General features: G+C 38.2%; 1 protein-coding gene across 5 annotated transcripts in view; it reads right to left on the reverse strand.

The window, feature by feature from the left end:
* The window catches only part of pde4dip (phosphodiesterase 4D interacting protein), a 99,726-nt gene that overhangs the window by 76,917 nt on the left and 10,651 nt on the right, over positions 1-12,158 (reverse strand). For all 5 annotated transcript variants that reach the window (XM_085376806.1, XM_085376803.1, XM_085376804.1 and 2 more), the window contains exon 3: positions 11,482-11,549. In XM_085376806.1, the coding sequence (XP_085232932.1) occupies positions 11,482-11,549 (68 nt within the window). The remainder of the gene's footprint in view (positions 1-11,481; positions 11,550-12,158) is intronic.

Here is a 12,158-nt window from a genome sequence, read left to right on the forward strand (position 1 = left end):
TTACATGTTTGTTGCCATTTCCTGAACAAGCTGTCATGAATTATGGTCTTGTAAACCAGCTATTTTCCTCAGGTGCTGATTTTTAGGATTTGTGGAGGGTACTCAGACTGTGGTTTCTCTGCCTCTCTGACCCCAGAATGAAAGACTGGCTATACTATTAGAGTAATTGCAAGATCTGGCCTTGCACTAAGTTTTTTTTCTTTTTTGTGCCATTTTGTTTGTAACTGTTTCCATATGATTGGTTGGGCTCATGGGAGGACAGATGATGAAATATAACACACAAATCCCATCTAAATAACAGAAAAACACACAATAGAGCTTTCTGTATATCAAATGCACACATTAATATATACAAGCGTGCACACACACACACACACACACACACACACACACACACACACACACACAGACAGTTGGGGTTGTGATCAACTGAGTTGTTTAAAAATGATTTGCTGACATGTTAGAACTCCAAAGTAAAATGTTTTAATGCTTTCAAGGAACGACATAAAATACCAAACTGTCAGAAATAAAACATTAAAAAGTTGTGATTATCAAGGGTGAGTCAGTGTGGTTATGTTATTGGTGGAAGGGGCTGGAAGCAGATTTCTGTGCATTTTTACTGAACAATTATCATCCATGACCAATGCTGTGATCAACTCAATATGTCTTCTTTGACCCAGCGGAGAAGATCACAAATTGCACAAGCCTGGGACCAATTAACAAGTTATAGGCGTGCATGGACTACCAGCATACTTTTCAAAGTCGATTTGTCTCTCTGTCCAGCTGGTGGTGCTAGTGCATCTCACTGAAGCCTGTCCAGATTTCCACTGACTAAACATGCTACTCTTTCCTATGGCCCACAGGCAATACAAGGTCCTGGTCTTCTGTGCGTGAACACCAATGCATATACCAAATATTTCAAAGCAAATAACAAATCAAAAGAGAAATTGTGTTCTTCCACCTCATTGTTCAAACAGAACAGACTGAGAACATTTCTGTTTGTCAGTGTAAGGCAGCTAATTCAAGTTTGAGTAGATCTGCTGATTTACTCAAAGCTGAGCTCCTCTTTATTGATCTGCTGCATGTCTGAGTACTGCTGCCGTGAAAACTGACTCCTCTGCTGTCAGCATGTCTTAACACTCATTAGCTCAATCACCGGATACCCTGCAAAAAATATGATCAGTACCTACCATCCTTGAAATGCATAGAGTCAAGCAGCAGAATTTCTTAGCAGTTTATCACAGAGGGAACAGGCAAGCAGAGCTGGCCCAGGAGCGCTGGCAATATGTAGAACAAAACACACAGCTGTTCACAAGAACAATCAACTGATTAGGAGGCTGTATCATTTCATATTTTTAACTTTGAGGGTGCAGACAAACAACAATAGTGTCAATACAATAGTGAGAGATTTGAGAAAATCAGTTTTGGAGCTCTGTATCACAGTTCAATATCAATGAACTAATACAGATTTGGATGGCATTTCCTGAAATACAGACAACACTCTGACATTTATTTATTTACTTTTACAAAAACTGCAGAATGTCCATTTCCTGTTATGAAGGACAATGCTCTGTAAACTTTACTTTGATTTTTAATTTTTTGACAGAATAACTAGTTTATGTCTCAGTGTCTCTTGTGTCTAAATAGAAGTCATGTCCTAATTCTTGCAAATGAAAGCAAAAAACTTAAATATCCCTGAAAGCATTTAGATTTAATGGATCATTTATTGGAATAATATGAATTTTAAAAATCTAACACCACTACCACTTTAAAAATGCTAAATTGTAGCTGATGTTTATACAGCGCTCACCCCAAACAATTGAATAGTTTATGTTTTATCATACTTTCTATTTATGGAGCGAGACGGAGCATCAATTAAAGATTCAATGTCTTAAGTAAAGTGTAGTTTCTAAACTGATTTCCATGTCATGTGAAATCAGTATTTTATTCCTTATAACCCAGTCAGAATTCTGGCCCCCACAGGTTTCAGTTTCAGTTTTTTATTTGTCATATGCAAGTTAGCACAGGGTCAACATTGCAATGAAATGTGTTTGTCGAGCAGCAGTCACTCAGCAGCATGTGTGTTGGCTGTGTGCTCATATGGCACAATCATTCAATCAATCAATCAATCAATCAATCAATCAATCAATCAATCACTCCCAGATACTATTGATCTCAACTCATTGTGTGTACTGTATAAAGCACACCTATACCATGAGTCATTAAGCTGAGATGTAAGCTAAACAATAGGAATTAGGTCCAACCCATCAATATATATGTCCTACTGGATTTTGGATACAAAATTGGAATAATAAGCTGGCCACAGGAGGTGACAGATGCCACTCGCGTCAAGACATGAAAACTCCTTACAAAGCATGGAGGTCACTAACCATTGGTCCAGCACCCTGAGGCTCTATGAGCAACAGAAAGAAGGAGGGGGAGGAGGAGTGAGTGTCAGAGCCACAATACAGGATGAAACATGGAGCATCCGCAAATACCTCAGGAAGATGGGCCCCTGAGATGAGCCGTTCCAATAGTGCCTCAGACAAATGAAGATAGATGGGGATGAGGAAGAGGAACTATAATGAAAGACCAAGCCTCTGCATGGCATGTACCATCAACAGATTGAGTGGATCAGAGCACAGAGGCTCTGATGATAGCAGCACAAGGAGAGACCTGAAGCACCAGATCCACAGAGGCAGCAGTTTACCAAGACTGACAGGACCCAAGGTGGCGTGTGTGCAAAGATGCCCCTGAGACTAACCAACACATAGTAGCAGGACGCAAGACGCAAGGTTGAACCATATACACTGAGACAGGTAACGACCTCGCCAGTGAAGCCAGCAACCTTGCCAGTGCAGCCAGTGACCTCAAAAAGCAGAAAAGCACAAGAAGCAAAGTGAAGATAAAAGACTCAAGAGATGAAGGCAATTACCAGAAATGTTCCATTTAAATCACACACAGACCCGGGTCAACTGCAGGATCGGCTGTCTTTTTTTTTTTGTCTCTGTACAATATTGAATGCGATCTATTACTGCCACTCTGGTAATGGTAATCCATCTCTGACAGACCTTTCATAGCATATGTGGCTTTTTGGAAGTGAACACTGAGACTGAGGGCAAAATAACAGATTAACAACCCTAATTTGTCCTGAGGTTTTAATGGCCAAAATTATATGCAATCTTCCCCCTGTCTTCTATCAATCTCAGCGTCACCGTGGTCAGTTTGAATTCACATTTATAGTCAGCCATGTGCTTTCAATTTCTTCTGTGGACTAATAAAGGCCATTTGAGAAAGGGGCATTTTGATTGGGTGATTTCTCTTTTTTCTCTTTAAAAACCTCTGGACTGCAGAGTGTGAATGTTTGACAGTTACAAATGCTGCTCTGGCAGGTTCACATTTCTTTCAACCAGCCAGCGAGAGGACTGATTCTTTAAGCTGACGCAAATGTGAAGAGAAGACAAACTGTACACACACACACACATACAATCACACGCAAACACAAAACCTGGATTCAATAATCCAGACTGCTCTATTAAGATGAGAGGCCGAACATACATAACCACTGTCAGAAAAACTCAATGTAAAACTATGGAGGAAATGAAAGTTCAACAAAGTTTAATGTGATCCATCAGAATATGGAAATATTTCAGACAAGAACCCAACTGTACTGTCTCTGCGCCATATTGAAAATTCGTTGTTTCCATTTCTTATAGTTTGAGAGCCTGAACTGTAAATACTTCTGCCTGACGAAATTCTGATAAATCGTTTTCTTAGTCTTACACTGTGACTTTTACAGTTTTGTGCCAGGTTTCTGAGATTTACCACATCTGAAAATATCCAGTACAATGAAACCTCCGCGTGGTATTGTATTGTTTGCACATCCATACTAGACTAGTGGAAGAGTGGAACGTCAACATTTTTTGTAAAAGACATTCCCACTGTTAAAAAAAAGGTATAGAAATAACAGACAAAACGTTTGTTTCACAATTTATCAATCAGAACTACATTCAGAATGAATGCATCCCAAAGTATTGCAGAGTCCTCACAAAGTGTGGGACAATTTTCACAATTTTAAAGATTTGCACACAAATAGGAATATCTCTGCAAAGCCAGATTTCATTATCAGTTCCAGTGAAAGAGAATAACGCCCCAAATATGGCAAAATCCAAAGTCTGTAGTCTATATAGCAGGGGTAGGCGACTCCAGTTGTTTTGAAAGGCCAAGACAGATTCCAAACCACTGCTTTGTAAAGACATTTTTTATAAACATGTGCAAAACAAGGCACTTCAAAAGTTTTCACTGTTTACTCTAGTTTGAGTAAAGTTAAGCAATACATTATTAATGGCAGTACCTGAAATCTTTAGGTACTGGCATTATATAATATATGCGATATATAAAACTAGTCTGGTACTTTACATGGCAGCAGTTTAAGGAAATAAAATATGTATAAAATCTGTTTTCTGGCTCACTATAAAAATGACCAATCAAAATGTCTGTGTTAAAATTAACAAAATCAAATCAAAAATAAAGCAACCTGAAAGGCAATTCTACCATCTTCAGTTACTTTTTACCATAATCATATTATCATATTTAATCTGCTAAATCTGTTTTCAAACTACTGTGTTTGTCTTCGACTTTTCCACTATGCAATCCTCTCGCCCCCTTTTTAGTGACCACAATTGTTCGTTTAGAGTAGCAGAAATGTTACTGACTAAATTTTGGAATTATTTTAGATGAAAATATAAAAAAGAAAAGTAAACATCAATTAGTGCTCGCCAGGTTCAAATTTAGATGATTGTGTAAAAAATGTAAAAAAGAAAGGAAAAAAACAACAACTCTGTGCTCCTTGGAAGGATTTTTGCAGGTCTGCAACACATTGGCTCTAATTCCAATGGAAAGCACTAGTAGTATCATCCCACTTTTCTCATCTTTGCAAACAAAACCAGTAGTAAGTTGACTCCTAGTCTGCTCTATATGCAGTACTATGTGTGTACAAATAACCCGACTCATCCTTTCATCCCTTCGTGGGACCGTCAGAGTGAAACTTCAAAGCTACCCACACACTGTAATGTGGCCTCCAACCAACCAGCCCAGCCTCTTCCTGTAGCTTCAGAGAAAACACAGTGTATATGAAATGCACAATATGACAGTTACCATGGAGCGGTGACGTTCTTCTTCTTGAAATCTGAGACATAATTGAGGTTTTTCTGCTCTCTACTCTGTACCTGTTATTCAGACATAATTATGGTATTCTGAGCTGCCATAAATGCTATTAGGACTAATCTCATTAGCAGTGTATTGCTCAAGGACTTTTTTGATATTTCGAAATCCTGAACCATAAATCGAGCAAACAGCAGTGATAAAGAGACAACCCACTTCCACTAAGTCACATATTATTTATCTGAAAATGTTGGATTTCTCTTTGTACTTCAGTTTGCTTAGAAGTAGAAAAATATAAACTTAGTAATCAGACAACAATTAAACATGAATAATCACAATTACCTCATTACACTACAATGCTCTGCATTACACTGCCCTTCCATTCATTTTAACCATTCCTACAGAACAGCATTTTTTTCTTATTTTTAAAAAGGAGACAATCTGGTACAGTTTTAACACAATAATTAGGCCTGATCGGTAATCTGGTGTCCCTGAACAGAGCCAAACAAAGAAAGCAGCAACACTGGAAGTAGCATGATTCTCCCATAGCCAGCCAGTTGTCTGTCAGGCCCTAATTTGATTCACTGAACTAGACTGCTCTACCCTATCTGTGGTACTCATATGGAATCATTTAATAAATATTAGGATTTACTGTGAAGGATAAAGCATAGAAGGAGACGGTGGTTCCGTTTTGGTAAAAAATCTAGGATTTAATTGCAGGTATCTGTGTGTGTTCTTTGCACACATACAGGTTATGGAAGTAGTTTTGTACGGTGGCCCCTAGAGACAAAGCACGTACAAACTCCAAAACACTTACAAAATCCAAAACACGTGCAAAATCCAAAACACATGCAAGCTCCAAAACACTTACAAAATAAAAAACACATGCAAAAGACAAAACACGTACAAAATACAAAACACATGCAAAATACAAAACACGTACAAAATACAAAACACGTACAATATACAAAACACGTGCAAAATACAAAACACGTGCAAAATACAAAACACGTGCAAACTCCAAAACACTTACAAAATACAAAACACGTGCAAACTCCAAAACACTTACAAAATACAAAACACATGCAAAACACAAAACACGTACAAAATACAAAACGCGTGCAAAATACAAAACACGTACAAAATACAAAACACGTGCAAAATACAAAACACATGCAAAATACAAAACACGTACAAAATACAAAACACGTGCAAAATACAAAACACGTGCAAAATCCAAAACACGTGCAAACCCCAAAACACGCGCAAACTCCAAAACACATGCAAAATCCAAAACACAACGGAAGTGCTCCAGGACGCTAGGGGCAGTGTTGAGCTTTTGTTACCTAGTAACTACACAAGCCAGGAAGTACCAATGACCGGATTTGGGGTCTGCAGCCTTAAAGGCCGCATTTTAAGGCCGATTATGTCACAGCGACACGACAAAGACTGTCCCAATTCAAAGGCTGCTCGAAATGCGGCCCTCAAATGCGTCCTTAATTTCCCTGAATTTTAAGGATGGGTCTGTGTAGCCTTCATGGCCCAACATATCCCAGACTTCATAGCGCGGCGGTGGTTTGGATAATTTTGCCGAAAAAAAACGGCGGAAGCGGAGCGGACGAAGAGTAAACTTCCAGAAGTAAGTACTGAATATTATGTCACTTATTTATGCGCAAATGTTTTTATAATGAAGAACATTAAAACATTACTGTTGGCAACATGTCGGGAAAGTTATGTGACATTAGCGACGTTTGTACTAACTTGGTTTTAAAGCCTTCACTTCAAAATATTCGCCGTTCAATAGCTGACTTTAATCTTACAGAGAATGTGATGATTTTATGCGTAATTAAAGTCAGTCATGTCAGTCAGCTGACGGTTCACTCCTTAAGCTGAAAGAAAGATGCTTTAATCACAGGAGTCACACATGTGTCCACTGTACCATCTGGGAACTCTTCTTGTTTAGCACTCGTAATGACACAAACACTAAATCCTCCTTCTCTGGTGCTGTTTTGTAGCAGTGTATACACCTGAGACTGTCACCTGTCTGTCTGTCCTGCACTCTCTCTCTGTTTCTTTCTCTCTGATTGTGGAATAAAAGTATGAACATGTATTTATAAGTCACACTTGTGTTTGAATCCTGCAGCTTATCACACATTTGATTTCTATGTGTGACACCTGCAAGTGTCCAGAGTGAGGACAGACTGAGGGACCCACTGCATTACATCATCTGTGAGGCTTTGCACCCCTGATGATCCACCAGGACAATCTCAGCAGTATGTGAGGAAGAGGAGGAGGAAGAGCCAGCAGCAGCTGACAGATGGAGAGAATAGACAGACTGTTCCCTGTTTGTGAAGGACTGCTAGAAAAGTTTAAAATAACTAATTGTCTGTCCTGAATCAGTCTTATTAGGTAATGTTCAAATAATTTTATCATTCCAGTGTTTCCAGTGTGGGAGAAAGTACTCAGGGCCTTCAAGTTACGCACTATGAAAGGCAGCAACAAGTTTAATGTTCAGAAACCTAAAGTCTGTATCAGCAGCAGAATGGAACTAAAAATAAATGTTTGTTTCAGTTCTATGAAGCTTTGAGTATTTTGGATCAGTAGCACTGCTGTGTTTGTTGCATCATATTGCTGTAATTGTTTATATGCTTTATATATTCTGAGGTAAGTTGATCTATAGTGTTACATCATATTCTGTAAGGATGTTATGTGTATGTATACTTTCTGCCCAGTTTGACCCATTTAGCAGACGTCAGCCTGTTTAAAGCTCTGATATCTATTCTGTATGACTTAAAGCAGTTATGACATGGTCTGATTTTCTCACCCAATAAAGGAATATTTAATACATCAGTCTACTCTTCATTTTATCAGAAACATATATATACTATTATATATTGTACATATATTTATTAGTTTCAGATGTAGCCATTCTTGTATTTTGCTTGTTTACATTATTGTATTTTGCACAACTCTGTTGCTTGTGAAGCTCGCACACAAGAATTTCACTCACATGTGCTGTACCAATGTACCTGCACATGTGATGTGACAATAAAAGTGATTTGATTTGAAACAGCTCACAGCTTGTACATTTTCTTTTTACACATGTATGTAAGCATTTGAGCCAAATTTAGTAATGCCAACATACTGAAGGAACAACATTTGTCTCTTATATATGATACACCTATATATGCACTGTCAATATACATTTTGAACCAGCTGCAGATGTCAGAGTAACAACTGACTGACCCCCACATAAAGTGCGTTACAGTAGTCCACAGGGGAAGAAATAAAAGCATGGATCACGGTTTCAAAGTGCTGCCTAGAAAGAAACGATTTCACTCTTGCCAGTCGCCTTAAATGATAAAAATGGACTGGTCCAACTTAAAACCAAGGGCAGTAACAACAGGTTTAAAATAAACCTCCAGGGGTTCCAAATGAAAAGAAGAGGACTCACAGGGGCCACTGGGTCCAAACACCAACAAATCTGTTTTCTTTTCATTCAAATTTAAAAAGTTTAGAGCCAACCAAGCTTTAATGTCATCTAGGCATGTCAAGAGAGGTTTTATTCAGATGCCATCCTTCGGCTTCAGTGGCAAATAAATTTGGCAGTCATTCCTATATACTTGTCTTTGAGTGAAGATTTAAGGTGGTAAGACATGTAAATAACTGCAACTTGAATCTGTACTGAAGCTCAGTATTTGACAAAGAGTTCATGTTCACTGCTGTAATACCTAATAATGACTAATATAATAACCATAATATTGGCCATATTATATTTACATTACCAAAGTGATATGACTTTAGTCTCATGAACAACATTAGCTAATTGTTATTTACTAGCTAATCTTAAATGACTGTTCAGTACAGAAATGAAGCCCAAAAATCATGTTTTACTGTCCTGTGGTCTCAGCCTCAGATACTTATCAAATCACACAAAGCTCTTGTAGAAACAAACAAACAAATGAAAAAAAATATGTTCTCCTTCATTTCTGTCAAAAAAAGTTGTATGACACGTTTCCAGCTGTTAGTATCATAGTTGCTAGGCAACCTGGGAAGCGCAACGGAGTTTGCAACAAACTTGCCGTTTATTTTACAAATCGAGCTCAACACTGCCCCTAGCGTCCTGGAGCACTTCCGTTGTGATTTGGAGTTTGCATGTGTTTTGAATTTTGTACGTGTTTTGGATTTTGCACGTGTTTTGGAGTTTGCACGTGTTTTGAATTTTGTACGTGTTTTGGATTTTGCACGTGTTTTGGATTTTGCATGTGTTTTGGATTTTGTATGTGTTTTGGAGTTTGCACGTGTTTTGGAGTTTGCACGTGTTTTGGATTTTGCACGTGTTTTGTATTTTGTATGTGTTTTGGAGTTTGTACGTGTTTTGGATTTTGTACGTGTTTTGGATTTTGTATGTGTTTTGGATTTTGTACGTGTTGGATTTTGTACGTGTTTTGAATTTTGTACGTGTTTTGGAGTTTGCACGTGTTTTGGAGTTTGCACGTGTTTTGTATTTTGCACGTGTTTTGTATTTTGTACGTGTTTTGGAGCTTGTACGTGTCTTGGATTTTGTACGTGTTTTGTATTTTGTACGTGTTTTGGAGCTTGTACGTGTCTTGGATTTTGTACGTGTTTTGGATTTTGCACGTGTTTTGTATTTTGTACGTGTTTTGGAGCTTGTACGTGTCTTGGATTTTGTACGTGTTTTGGATTTTGCATGTGTTTTGGAGTTTGCATGTGTTTTGGATTTTGTATGTGTTGAGGAGTTTGTGCGTGCTATTTGGAATTTGTAAGTGTTTTGGAGTTTATACATGCTTTGTCTCTAGGGGCCACCGTAGTTTTGCAATCATTAGTTGACAAACTTAAGATTCCACCCACTCATCTCTTTTGGGTCAAAAACCTGATGTCACTGTCACACAGTTGTGATTAAAAAAAATCAGTAGCATAAAATATAAAATGAGGTGTGAAACAAATCTTTTAAAATATTAACTGTTTATTTGTTACTGCCTGTTTATACATTCAGAAATAACCTTTTAGAGAAACAAAAATTAATCAGGCAGTTTGTCCTGTGAAAAAATATGGATTCGATCTTCTCTGGCTGTAGTTTCAACTTTCATACCGTGCTTCACTTCAGGCCAAACTCACCACCGTTCAACATTATTACAACCAGCACGCCCAGCCTGTTTTTCATCTATACTTCTGTCCTTCAATAAATGGGGTAATTGCAGCAAGCACCTACAGAGTTATATCACACCCATAATGCTAGTGGCAGAGTTCCCAGAATTCATTACTGTGGGGTAGAAACAGACCTAGAGGAGCACCATGCCCCCCATTTCATTGGTGTTTCATACAGACTGTTTGATTTCCAACCTCTAAAAATATTTTGCATATGCAAGCTTTTAAAATGCATTAATCTCTCTATTTTTATATGTGAGTCTGTATTTGTGTTAACCATCTGATCATGGAAGTGGACAGCAAGGCCGAAACGTTTGACATTGCTGTTAAATATATCAAATGAAAATGAGCTAGAACACACGAAGTGTTGGTGGCATCAGCTGCAGTAAGTAATGTGAGCAGAGAATGCTTCACATTATAAAATAATGATTTCATTGCAGTGGCATTTTGTCAGGCAATTTCTAAAATGTATAGAAACTAAATGTAGAAAAAACAGTGGCTGTATCATTCAAAAAGCACCCTCGTCACGTTCAAAGAATCACCAGCAGGGATACGTTTGATACCTTTTAATATCACAGTTTTAAAAATGTGCTGACACTTATTGTTGTTTTTGTTTTTTGGACCTTACCGTAGGCAGTGAATACACAGTCTGCAGTTTTTCAGTTTCAGTTCAAATATACCCCAACACAAGAATCACATACTCCAAACAAATGACACCTCGTGCACTAATGAGGCACACCAGCAAACCTGACAGAAATAGTGGTCGACTGAGTAAGAGATCCACAAATTAGAAATAGTTTTACAGTCTGTCTAAAAGTGGCAAGACTGGAAAACCAGCTTTAGCAAAGGGAACTCTCTAAGTCATGAGGACTTTCGGTTGCCACATCAACTTCCTCAACGCACCTAAATAGTAATTAACAGTGGGCAGAGGCAAGCCTGGGCCTGTCTGACACACAGTAGATGACTAACACTAGTGTAGTCTCATCAAGTTCACAACTCAACAGCTATTTTCTTGCAACACTAGGAGATATTTGTTGTTTCTATCAGCTTGTTTCTGTCTACACCAAACTGTGACATATCTGGCCTCGGTCAGTATCAAAGGAATGCTCTGCTTTCTGCACAGGTTTGTAGCTGAGCCGATATCCTTACCTGTTCAAACTCTCTGAGGCTGTGCATCTGTACTGGGGGTCCTTTGTCTGTTTCGTCACCTGAGAAATCTGCACAGGTAGAAGAAGAAACATGTACACATCAACCCATTACTCGCAGAGGAGCTATTCTGCTGCAGGAATTTAATACCCTTAGGGTTTTCTATGTTTATAGCTTCATAACACAGAACAAGTCTGCTGTATACAGTGTGTTTAATAGTAAAAAACAAAAAGCATTTGATCTGCAAAATGCTGTTTAAATCTCCTCATGAATGCTTCCTATTTACAGTAAATTTGCTCTAGTTTCTGAGAATCATCAGTGCAACAGCAACGGGTGAAATTTAAACACTTCAGGGTTTTCTGAGCAACGTCTCTGAGACTGTGTGATCAACCATCACCTCGTTATAAACCCATTAAACCTAGATACAAATGGGCTGTGTGTGTCCTTATACACACACTCATAGAATTGATATAGTATATTGTGGTCCAATTAAAATATTTCCAGAGGTCTAAAGACATCACGAAGCCATGCTTATCCCCTATAACAGGCCAGGAGTTTTCCAAGAAAACTCCATCCAATACTTAGAATTCGATTTGTATAATAGTTTGAATTTTATTCCTTTAAAAGCAGGGGCAATTATCTGCAGGAGAAAGGGGGTGGTGGTAGTGAAGGGCAAGATC

The sequence above is a fragment of the Diplotaxodon limnothrissa genome, linkage group LG17 (genome assembly GCF_057381915.1).
Source record: "Diplotaxodon limnothrissa isolate DT_005_m linkage group LG17, D_limnothrissa_male_GT1.1, whole genome shotgun sequence".
Taxonomy (NCBI): Eukaryota; Metazoa; Chordata; class Actinopteri; order Cichliformes; family Cichlidae; genus Diplotaxodon; species Diplotaxodon limnothrissa.